Source organism: Rhineura floridana, chromosome 4 (assembly GCF_030035675.1).
Source record: "Rhineura floridana isolate rRhiFlo1 chromosome 4, rRhiFlo1.hap2, whole genome shotgun sequence".
Taxonomy (NCBI): domain Eukaryota; kingdom Metazoa; phylum Chordata; class Lepidosauria; order Squamata; family Rhineuridae; genus Rhineura; species Rhineura floridana.
In genome coordinates this window covers 45,939,539-45,952,539 of record NC_084483.1, presented here as the reverse complement: position 1 = coordinate 45,952,539, position 13,001 = coordinate 45,939,539, and the positions used below count along the sequence as shown (strand labels likewise).

General features: G+C 40.6%; 1 protein-coding gene across 1 annotated transcript in view; it reads left to right on the top strand.

The window, feature by feature from the left end:
• Positions 1-13,001, top strand: part of CSMD1 (CUB and Sushi multiple domains 1) — a 1,745,606-nt gene that overhangs the window by 1,572,271 nt on the left and 160,334 nt on the right. Inside the window, exons 44-46 of the mRNA XM_061622907.1 lie at positions 6,469-6,614; positions 8,433-8,513; positions 10,994-11,107. Of these exons, the coding sequence (XP_061478891.1) occupies positions 6,469-6,614; positions 8,433-8,513; positions 10,994-11,107 (341 nt within the window). The remainder of the gene's footprint in view (positions 1-6,468; positions 6,615-8,432; positions 8,514-10,993; positions 11,108-13,001) is intronic.

Here is a 13,001-nt window from a genome sequence, read left to right as displayed (position 1 = left end):
GCAAGGTGAAAGTGGCTTTAGAATTGAATTCCACAGAGGAATCTACTTCTCCCCCTTCATCCAGTGTGGCAGCAGTATGTCTTGATCCTCACTCAAAGTCCAGATTGGTGAAGCTTCCCTCAGTGTTATCATAGGTCATCAAATATAAGTTTGCTATGCCTTTGCAATGCAAGAAATCTGTTCCCACTGCTAACAAATGTAATGTTCTAGAGTAATCTCTGATGGATCAGCTGACGTTTCCTCTCATTGATGCACCTGTTATGAGCCTAATGAATCCTTCTTTGCATTCAAAAGATTCAGATGCACAGGTTAAGGACTCCATGGAACAGAAGATGAACCTGGGCTTACGGCAAGTCCACAATGCTGGTACCTTGTCAGTGAAGGCACCTGCTTCATCTTTGGTCTTCACAAGAGGCCCTTTGCTTTGGCTGGAGGACCTGTTGGATGGTCCCAAACAAGATCCTGCAAGAGTTCACAAGTTTGTTTTGAAAATTTCCTGTGCTGTAGCATTCATGGTGACTCCTTCATGGAAGCAGCACAATTTTCTGCTCTGTCCCTGGTGCTGGGAGTCTTCACGAGGAGGACCCTTTAGTTACACCATTGTGAGACAGATGCCACGGCTCGCACCAACCTAGTTTCTGAACCTTATGTCAGTGACAAGCTCTTTGGTGATGCAATGTTGGCAGATGTATTGGTGGAGTTGAAAGATAAAAAGAAAATTATGCCTTCTTCAAAGAAGAAAAAGGACAAGCGCTCTACGTTGGGCTGCCTCTGAAGACAGTTCGGAAGCTGCAGCTAGTGCAAAATGCGGCTGCCAGATTGTTGACAAGGACCAAGCGCTCCGAGCACATAACACCTGTTCTGGCACGCTTGCACTGGCTGCCAATATGCTTCCGGGCCAGATTCAAAGTGCTGGTATTAACCTACAAAGCCCTTCACGGCACGGGACCACGCTATCTGTCGGAACGCCTCTCCCGATACGAACCTGCCCGCTCACTACGCTCTGCTACGAAGGCCCTCCTCCGGGTTCTGACACATAGGGAGGCCCGGAGGGTGACGACAAGATCTAGGGCCTTCTCAGTGGTGGCCCCCGAACTGTGGAACAGTCTTCCCGAGAAGGTGCACCTGGCGCCGACATTGCTATCCTTTCGGCGCCAGGTCAAAACCTTCCTCTTTCCCACTGCATTTTTAACTTAAGTTATTGATCTCTTTTGTTGTAATTGATTTTGAACGTTCATTGTTTTTATGTTATATGTTTTTATTGTACTATATTGTGTATTTTATATCCTTTGTTGTTCACCGCCCAGAGAGCTTTTGCTAGTCGGGCGGTATATAAGTGTAATAAATAATAATAATAATAATAATAATAATAATAATAATAATAATAATAATAATAATAATAATAATAATAATAATAAGTGTTCCTTTGAAGTTCCTTTCACTCTTATCTGGCCAACCCAGTACTTTCATGCCTCCAGAACACCCAGGAGAGGAAGAGATGTTTGGTCCAATTGCCACTTCTGGAGTATCTCAGTGTTTTAACACTAGGGGCCAGTGGCAATACTCATACAGATTTGATTCAGGCTCCCAGTTGCGAGGCAACAAGCACCAGTTCTGATGTCATCACACCTCCAGTCAGAGGCTGCCGGTAGCTTTTCTTAGACAGGTGGCTAGTCATCACCTCCTCGGACCACATTGTGTGGTGCAAGCTCTGAGGTAGGGCCATCGTCTGGAATTTGCATCGAACCCTCCCCAGAGGTTCCTTCCTTTCCCTCTTTCCTCCAAGCCAGACAGGAAAGACTCAATTCAATGTCTTCTGCAGATTTCTACCATAGAGCCGGTCACTCCCGGGGAGATGTTCTCAGGCAATTATTCCATCTTCTTTATTTTGACGAAGAAAGATGGTTACTTCTGGGCAGGGCTGGACCTGAAATACATAAAGTAAAAGATTTTCCTGATGGAAACCCCCTTATACATCAAGGAGGTCCTGCAGGAGGGGGATTTCCTCTCATCAATCAATCTTGAGGAAGCCTATTTATATGTTCCTATTTTCTGACCCCAGAGGCATTGCCTGAGGTTTGCAGTAAATGGCCTCCACTTCCAGTGCAAGGTCATGCCCTTTGGTCTGTTGTCTGCCCCCAGGATGTTCATGAAGATTGTGGTCACCGTAATGACACATCTCTGGCTGCAAGGAATTCATGTATATCCTTACCTAGTTGACCTCTTGATTTAGTCTCTCTCCCTTTTGCCTGGGAAGTTTTTCATGTCACATTGACATGCCTCAAGGACCATGGTTTGCTGATCACACAGTCTCATCGGATTCTATGCCTAGGGGCTATAATACATACAGAGTTAGGGATCACAGCAACCCTCCAAGATTCAGCTCTCTTCTGTCCCATCCACAGTGGATCTCATGAAACTTGCAGGAGTCCTAGGTCTTATGGTCTCAGCCATCCAGATAACTCAATGGGTGAAACACCACACCCATCCTCTCCAGTGGGCTCTGCAGTCATTTCAAAGCAACACTGAGGGCAAACATTACGTTCTAGTATCTTTGTCCTGCACTGTCCATCAGTCCCTGCTCTGGTGGCTGCAGGAAGGCAATCTTCACTGGGGGGGGGACTGAGGATCCCTCCTCTGTACAATTTTCACTTCAGATGCCACCCTGATGAGTTGGAGAGATATTTGTGAGGGGTAGATGGATCAGGTGATATGGCACCAGATGAGACTCCTTCCCATCAATCTTTTGGACCTTCAAGTGATATGGCAGGTACTGCAGTTCTTTGCCAGCTTGAGACTTTTTCAAGTGGTCCTTGTCAGAACAGACAACATAATAGCCAAAGCTTATGTGAATCACCAGGAGAACATAAGATTGGTGTGTCTTCAGGCAGAGGCCTCTGCTCTTCCTCATGGGTGGAAGCTCATCTAGAATCCCTTGTGGTTGAGCATCTAAAAGAGGAAAATGATCAGACAGATTGGCTAAATCAGAAACAAGTTATTCATAGATATAGAAACTCATTGTCATGTATTCAAGGAAATCATGGCCCACTTCAGAAGAGTTTTTGTGAATCTGTTTGCCTCTTTTGTCAGGTTGACAAAAGCAATATACACTGTTGCAACCACCTGGCCTCCAGGACTGTGGTACACCTTTCCTCCCTTCCCTGTTCTCTCCAGTGTTCTACAAAAGATCAGAGAGGGCTAGGGTTATTCTTGTGGCTCCGTCCTGGTCCCAGAGACAATGATTCTCCAAGTTTCTCATCCTGGCAACATCAGCACCATGGATGTTACCTCTCAGGAAGGATCTACTGTCTGTCTCTTTTACCCAGATCCGGCCTGGCTGGACCTTCATGTGTGGCCACTGAGAAGAGCCGACTACTGGAAAACTCCTCTTCCAGACACTCTTCCACACTCTTGACTATGAAAGTACATGGAAAGTGTTTTAAATGTGGTGTTCTAAGAAAAAATTGATTCCCCCCCAAAAACTGTATTAATGAGATATTATCCTTCTTTCAAGACAGTCTGATTATGGGGCTCAGGCCAAACTCTCTAAAATTGCAGGCCTAAGCTCTATCATCCATCTTTTCCAAATCTCATCTCTGGGAGAAGCCCCTGTGTTCTCATCCATTCGTGAAATGTTTCCTGTAAGGAGCCACTGTATGTGTATCTCCAACTCAGCATCACTTCCCTACTTGAGACTTACCCAAGGTTTTGACTACCGTTCAAAAGCCTCCTTTTGAGTCTTTGAACTCTATCCCTTTAACTTAGTTGCTATCATCTTTGCTCAGATGGTTTCAGAACTTAATGTTCTATCAGTGGATAGGCACTGTTGTACCTTCCATGAAGACAAAGTTAATCTCCATACTAAATCCTTCATTGCATCTTAAGATCCTTTCCTCCTTCCTCTGTCAACAGGAGCTCATCCTACCTTCTTTCTGTCCTTCTCGAGTCCACTTGGCACTCTTTAGGTGTGTGTATGGCTCTAAAGGTGTACACCTCACCAATGAAAGCTTTTCACCGAACTGACACTCATTGTTTTCTATCACCCCTCTTATTTGGGTAAGAAAGTGTCCACAATCATTTTGTTTAGGTACGTTCAAGCTTGCATAAGATTAGCCTATACTTCCTTGCACCTCACTCCTCCTTCCAAGATTTTGGCAGTACTAGGGTGGTGGCTACTTCAGCTGTTTTTTCCCCTCAATGCACCCCTTCAGGAGGTATTTAGGGCAGCCACTCACACTAGCCCTAACACTTTTATCAAACATTATAAGATAGATACCTATGCCTCCACCAAAGCCATCTTTGTGACAGCAGTTCTACAGTATGTTCTCCTAGTCCAGTAGGCAGCCTAGCTTTCACTTTTTAGTTTTTACCCACCCTACATGGGTCAGCTTTTGTATGTCCCACTTGAGATAATCTTATATGCACTGGAGAAGAGACATTTGGTCGTACTGTGAAACAGGCTTCTACATGCGTGTAAAGATGATATCAGGACCACTCCCTATTACATGCTGGGCTACAGGGTGATACCCTGTTTCTCTTTTTTGGAGCAGAAATTATTTGCTGTCTACTTTAGTCTGTTCTACTGTTGCTGTTCCTATGTGTATGTGTTTTTATGTGGCCTGTCATAAAACAACTGATCCCTCACAGTAAAGGGGAACTAGAAGACTCTGCAAAATGGAACAATGCCTTTTTCTCAAGTCCCACCTAGATTGTCTTTACATGCACATAGAAGACTGTTTCATGGTAAGACCAAATGTCTCTTTTAGTATACGTGCTCCTAAACAAGCACACATATGGAGGGTGAATCCATATGCATGCACAGTGTTCTTTCAATACACATTCTGATCTGCAGTTGAATGTGAACCTTTCCTGTCCCCTAGTGGCCCTAGAGCATTCTGCTCACTAGAATTACCTTTTGTTTTGTTCATAAACCTGTATGATTTTTATGTATGGATGCATATGCAGTTGTGTGAGTCTTTTTCTTGCAGTTTGAGGTGGTACAGCTGAGACACAGCTTTTCCTCCACAGTGAAAACTTGAGCTACGAATTCAACTCAATGTCATGGCAGATGACTGGAGCTTGACCACAGTAGTTCAGGCACTGGTGACCTCAAGACTGGATTATTGCAATGCATACTATTTGGGGCTTCCCTTGTGCCTGACTAAGAAACTGCAGTTAGTGCAGAATGTTGCTGCACGGTTGCTGACAGAAGTGAGACCTTGTCAGAAATCTGCACTAGTTGATGACTTATTCCCAGGCCAAAGTGTTACAAATGGTATATAAAGCCCTTAACAGTTTTAGACCAGTTTACATGTGGGACTGCTTTACCCCATATGTGCCCACTTGACTTATTTGATCTGCAGAACTGGCACTGATAGGTGCTTCATAATCAGAGCTTGGAAAAGTTACTTTTTTGAACTACAACTCCCATCAGCCCCAGCCAGCATGGCCACTGGATTGGGCTGATGGGAGTTGTAGTTCAAAAAAGTAACTTTTCCAAGCTCTGCTCATAATACTCACTCTGCAGCACCCACACTTTGGAACTCCCTGCCTATTGACAACTGGTAGATACCTTCAGTGTATTCTTTTCGGTGCCTGCTTAAAACACTTTGTTCAGGCAAATCTGTCCAGACACATACATGCTGGTGTGTTTTAATCTTTTTAGTTTACTGCTGTTTAATTGTTTTTAAAACTGTTTCTAATTATTTGTTTTTAACTGTTTTTGTTGAGCACTTTTTTTTGAAACCGCTTAGAGGGTTCTCATAATCAAGCAATACATAAATGTTGTTAAATAAATAACCATTTTGTTATTCTAACGCAAATGGTTTTTCATTACCTATTGTTTAACTAAAATGTCTTCATTTGCTGATGCAGTATCTTGTCTTGAAATTACTTATTCATTCTGTTGAAAATGAGTTTTTTGTTATTTTTCACTAAGCATGTCATTCAGATTTGTTTCCTTGACTAAGATAGCACAATGATATAAAGGCTGAGTTTTCACTGAATAATCAGAGCTTGGAAAAGTTACTTTTTTGAACTACAACTCCCATCAGCCCAATCCAGTGGCCATGCTGGCTGGGCCTGATGGGAGTTGTAGTTCAAAAAAGTAACTTTTCCAAGCTCTGTAATAATAATGCCATGACGAAATATCCATTTTTCTATATATAGCAATGTGATGAAGAAGGACCTCAAGTGACCTCAAGGCAAATCATACAGTGTCATACCTACTCTAATATAAATTTTACTTGCATAGCTTTTCCAGTTTTTTCTAAAAGGTCAAGCTTTCACATTAGTAGGAATGTACTTAATTCACTCCCTAGATTTGAATGCAAATGAATTACCATGCTATGATTGTTAGGATTAACCTGCCTTCTTGAAGATTTAAAGCTATCATCAAGAGAAAAAAGAGTTCATTTAAACCTTAATCACAGGCTGTTGCTGACACTACTGTTTTTTGTTGGTCCCTAGGGATGGACCAGACCAAAATTTACCTCAGCTGGGAGTATTCAGTGGGAATACAGCTCTTGAGACAGCTTATAGCTCAAGCAATCAAGTCCTTCTGAAATTTCACAGTGACTTCTCCACTGGAGGGTTCTTTGTTCTCAATTTCCATGGTCAGTTTTCCTCTTCTCACCTTACAAATTGTGTGTATGAGATAGAAGCAGCATGCAGAGCTTTAAAAGGATATTTTCTGCCTGCTGATGTTAAAATAAATTAGTCTGGTTTAATTGGCATGATATTTTCATTTAATAAAAACCTCTAGAGTATGAGCTTTTATTATCTGCAGCAAAATGAGTGTTAAATATTTAATATTGAGTAACTTGGTTTTTAATATTTTAATGGAAAAACTCTGGCCCGCTTAACCCTGGCCCTGCACTCATTGCTAAGTCCTAAGGACTTTTTGGTATTAAGAAAACCCAGTGGTATCCTGATCTCCTGTTGAGAACATTTTAGCTGCTTAGACATGGGCCTTTTTCTCTCTTAGAGCTTTGAAACAACTTCAGTGTCTTGTTATATAGTTAAAAGTCAGAGACCCACAGACAGAAAGGTTAAGCAGCAAATGTGTATTTGGAATTTTGATGCATTTTTTTTCTTTTTGTCACACTTTACTTTCCTGGAAAAGGAAACAACTTTAATTTTAAGGAAAGTTGCCAGACTTCTAGCTATAACATATTGGTAGGGAAAGAAAGAGGGAAGGGGATGAAGGAGGACAGTGTGTATGGCATGCAGGACAATTATTCCTGCATTTCGGAGTGAAGATACATATCTTAATGTCAATCAGAATTTTTTTAAATTAATTAGAGCTTGTGGCCCTCCAAATATTCTTGGACTTCAACTCTCATCAGCCCCATCCAGAATGGCCAATTTTTGAAGAAGGATTATGAGAGTTGTAATCCAGCAATATCTGGAGGGCCACAGGTTTCTCATCCCTGGCTTAGGGTATGATCTAGAAACCAGTTGATACAGCATGGTGTTGTACTGCTCCTGCAGTAAACCAGCAGGCTCAGTGACTAGTTGGAGTGGTTTCAACAGTTCCTGCTCCGCAGCCATAGGCAGTGATAACTTGGATCTGGCTTAGATCTGTTGTAAGTGCTCTCACCAGTCACAAGCTACACCTAGTAGTTATTGCATAGTATGGAGTTGTGTAGTCTCTGCACCTCCATTATGCTTGAGGTTTTCTAGCGTTCAGCTACTTGTGCTGTCACTGGTGTGGGTGTCATTCACACTTTGTAGAATTGAGTTGTGGATTGCACCACATCAGATTTTTCATATTTATCTTTGGCTACCATTAATGCTTTGAAATCAGAGCTTGATGTTCTGAATGTAGTACCCACCTGTGATCAAATTCACGTATCTTTTAAAAAAACATTTATTTAACTGTATGTAAAGGCACACATTCATGGAAACAGCAGTGCCACGTCAGCTGGGAATTTCGATTCATATAACCAACAAGCTATGAATAAGAGCTTTCACTTGGCTTCCAAGCCTTCCAGTATGTCCATGTTGCATGTGATGGCCTGATTCACACATCTGTTCCCAACTTCCCATTGTAGTTTGTGTGAAGGGAGCAAACTATGAATGCTGGTTTGCATGTAGCATGAAGAAGTATGTTTGTTCCCTCCCTGGTGCAGCAAAACTTTAGCAGGGGGATGAGCAAATTGAGAACTTCTAAGGACCATGCACCACCATCCTGCTCATTCGTGTTAAAGCATAATTTAAAATAACCGGTCTGAAGAGAAATCTACAGTTGCCAACTTATTTATTTATCTATTTATTTGATTTATATCCCGCCCTACCTCCCAGCAGGAGCCCAGGGCAGCAAACAAAAGCACTAAAAACTTTAAAACACATTAAATCAAAACATCTTTAAAAAAACCTATGATACATTGTTTTCAAACAGATACTAATGCAGTTTTGATTCAATTTTATAGCATATCAGCTTAAGAAGTGCCAGCCTCCACCAGCAGTTCTGGAAGCTGAATTGCTTACAGAAGATGATGATTTTGAAATAGGTGATATTTTTTTCTTATGTTGATGCACTTATACATTTGTTCTCTGTTCAGACGTTTACATAAATGATGTTGCTGATATTCTTGAAATGTATGTTCTCTTTACTTAGAATTGTGCCCATAGGTAAAATTTCACAAATCTTGAGAAATTTGCATTTCCATTGCACAAGAACATAGTAAGTGCACTACTGGATCGGCCCAGTGGGCTATCTAGACCAGCATCTTGTTCTCACAGTGGCCAACCAGATGCCTATGGGAAGCCAGTAAGCAGGACCTGGGCACAACAGCACTCTCTCCACTTGTGATTTCCTACAACTGGTATTCAGAGGCTTACTGCTGCCAACAGTGGAGGTAGAAGACAACCATCTTGGCTAAAAGCCATTGACAGCCTATTCCTCCATGAACACGCAGAAGCTGTAGAAACACCCCAGTTAAATAATGTTAAGGAAAGAAGTTGACATTCCTTTAATCTAGCCTTCCCCATCCTGGTGCCCTCCATATGTTTTCAACTATCTCTCTTAGCCCTAACATCATGCAGTTGTGCTGGCTGGCAGTGATGGGAACTGTAGTCTAAAATGTCTGGAAAGCACCAGGTTGGGGAAGGCTGCTTTAACCCATGCATTACTTAAAGCAGAGTTTCATAATTCAAAAGTGCCAATGCCTGACAGACAGTTGAAGACATGTTTTCATGTTATTCAGTTATTTCTAACACATATACTTTTCAAGTGGTCTGAGTAGGACTGTGCAAACCCTCTCCCAACTTTCCTTGACCTTTGAAGAGAAATTAAGATGGTTGGAGAAATTCTTGGACATTTGGGGAAGGCAACAGCAGCTCTCTGATATTTGAGTAGAGATGATTGTTTTACTTAACTAACACTTTTATGAGGTGAACTGAGAACATCTTTATTTTCTTCTCTTTTTAAAAATCTTTTAAAATAACAGTAACTTGGCAGCAGAATACCCAGCAGCATTGTTGCTGCATGCATGGAAACTGGGCCGCTAAAGTCCTGGGAATGCTGCTAGTCTAGTAAGAATGCTACATCAACATGCTGGGACATTCACAAGGCCCCATTTCCCAATTGCATGGCAACCACATTGTAAGGCTCTCTACAGTTAAGCTGTGGCTTCATTTTAAAAGTAAAGTGAAGAAAACAAAGATGCCAGCCATTGGACTATCTTGTGAAACAGTTAGCAATTAATGCCAGACAACCCCCCAATCTTTGACATCTCCTCCCCAAAAAACCAAATGTCCACTTCTTCCCCCTTTTCTTCAGGAGGCATTTGGCCCCAGCAAAGACTCCAAAAATTAAATTATTGCTAAAATATTTGCATATAAACATTGCTAGTGTAGTAAGTTTGGGACTGTTATAGCAGTGTATTTTCTTGGTGAAAAAATACTGATTCTAGAGAAAAGCTAGTGAGACTGGAGGAAGCATTTACAGCTGTTAAGAGATCTTAGTGGCTTCCATACAGACACTTCAGTACAGAAAGTAATATGAGGAAGCAAAAGAAAGTTCTGTTAGACTATTTCACTAAGCTGATATATTTCAGTGGGAAAATTATGACTGAAAAGCAGGAGTGTATAGTTAGCAGCTACACTGGAATGTTTCGTTAACAGAAATTTATTTTAACCAAAAGGATGGGATCCATTTTAAATTCATTACTCCAGTCCCATTGAAATCAGTATGAAAAGATAGTCATGACTAACTTGTCATATTGATTTCAGTAGGAACTAATTAGGACTCTAATTTAGTCTGGATCCTACCCTATATGTCTGGAATTCACTGCCATTGTTTCATTCACACACATATATGTGTACTCACAGTGCATATGTAAAAACTGGTTATCATCCATGACTGCAATATTGTTTTCAATTTTTTAATTGTGTTTTAAATTGTTTTTAAAAGATGTGTTTTAAATTTGTATATTTGTTTTTAATGTTTTTAGTTACTGTAAACCGCCCAGAGAGCGTCGGCTATGGGGCTGTATATAAATACAATAAATAAATAAATAAAATTATTTCCTTCATTTTTTTCTCCACTTAGATAATTGTTCAAACTTTTTGTATCTCATCCTTGTATATTTTTTTTCAACTTTTAATTTCCAATAGTGGTTTCCTACATTCATTTGCTTTTCTGTTTTGCGGTGATTTGTTTTTGTGTAGATATTCTCTGTCTCTCTCTCTCACTCACTCTCTTTCGCACACACATTCTTACTTTTTGAGGGTAGCAGTCAAACTATAGACCTCCCTTCTCAGGCATATTACAAAGTCATTTCATTTGCCTTTTATCTGCTATTTTAGTTAGGCTTTGAATGACAGATTTATTTTTGAAACTGCTATTTTTAATTGTTAGTTATTTTATTGTATTTTAGTTTTTATAGTGAGCTGCCTTGGGGATACCATATGTGAAATGTGAAATAGAAGTAACAAAAGTATATAAATAAATATGCAATTCAAAATTTTGCATTACAAATTATTTCAGGTGACTTTGCCAAATACAAGTGTCATCCTGGCTATACGTTGGTTGGCAACGATGTAATGTTCTGTAAACTAAAAGCACAACTCCAATTTGAGGGTTCTCCTCCATTTTGTGAAGGTATGTATGTATCAACTATACATCAGCATGATGATGGTGTTTTCATTTGTTGCATTTTACGTTTACATTTTCTTTTGAACCAATAGGTATTAAGTACGAGAAGCCTTGACAAGTCAGTGAAATTTGTTTTCTATTGCCTTAAACATTCTGCACCTGAAATAAAAGTGTACATCCCAGTTGCATTTCATCATGCATGTAGTACAGGCCCAGTAATCCAAAGCAAATGTTTTGCACAGCAGTCTTGTGAGGGCAGGGGCGGGGGTTGCTGGTAGAATGGACAAACTACAAAATCAAAAGCCCTCCCAGGAAGGACAGAAGATGGAGGTGAGGATGGCCTTCTTCCTTTGTTTTCCCCTAGTTTGTGCCTTTAAAAAAATCCCTTTCCAATTGTCCCAATGGGAAGGAAAATCATTACACATACTTATTCCTGCCATTCTAGAGGTGAGTCACCAGAACAGGAGTTTTGGATCCAGCAGATCAATAACCTCTTGCAGTATGCCCCCAGCATAGCCTCCATTTGCCCTCTCCACCACTGGAGGTCTGATAGTAGGGGAGCACCAGTGATAGTTTTTTCTTTCAGCCTTGACTGGGGGGTGACTTTCCAAGGGCAGACCTACTTATCTTAGAGTGGGCCTCCTTCTATGTAGAGGAAACTCTGCATCAGGACCCCTGGGACATTAAGATTGTGATGTTAAAGAAAATGTGTTTCATCAGCAGAGAAGGTATATTTTTGTAATTACAAAAGAATTCTTAAAGAAAAACAAAATAACAAACAAGCAAAAAAAATTAAAACTTTATGCATGCCAATTTTTCCATTTCTTCCATCACTCTGTGTCCATGGGTAAAATATCAGGATGTTGATCTGTGAGAAATTGAGGACTATTTTAACTATGGAATGATTTCAGAATAAACCAGAATGATTTCAGAATAAATAAGAGAACACAGAACAAAGCCTTATTATCATATTGCAAAACTAATCTAGGGATCTTTGAAATTAAATAGATACTATTAAATCATTCCCAATCTCTTAGTGATGGCAGGTATCTGTGTTTTGAAGTGCTTGCACTCTGAGTAAGATTCAGCATCATAATATTAGAGAGTAGAGGTTCAGAAGAATGAGCGCACATTTCTGATTCATGTGAAGGACAACACATTTTTAAAATTATTTTTAGCTGAAGTATTACAAACTGAGGACAAACTGAGTATGTATGCTAGGTGCATGTGAAATTCTCAGCTGCTCATTTTTCCTCTGTTAAAATGGGGACACTATGTAAGTGGAATACCACATATGTGTCATAGCCACATGGAGTTTTGACCCATTGCTGTGGTATTTGAGTAGTAAAAATAGAACAACTCTGTGATGAGACAAAGGAATGCAGCTTAATAAGAATATGAGGTCAGGCCTTTTAAACGTTGGAACTGTTTCCGTGTATGCATTTGTGCACCTTTGTCCACACATGAGTGCTTTTAATTTTATGCCTCCAAAATCCATCTCAGGGTAGAAACACACTCACTGTTCTTTCAGTTCCAGTACAGCTCCACTCTTCTGAAAACAGGGGCATACAACACTAGTCAAACCACACCCCTTTTTATTGTAAAACCTGGTGGGAACAGCTCGAGTGAGGTTTTTTCTTTTAAAAAAATCAGCTTCAAAGAGATTTCGCAACTGATTGGCAGATCATCCCATTCCCCCTGCAGGTGTGCCTCATGGAACTGGTTTGATCTGGTGACTAGTGCGTTTACAGACTGAGTGTTTCTTGTTCACACTAGTGAGCAGTGCTTGATGGAATATATTCATGCCCTCCCCTCAATTAGTACTTCCCTACCCACCATACATTTCAGAAACCTGAGGCCCATTGTGGGCATTAACGAGGTAGATATTTGTTTAGCTGTG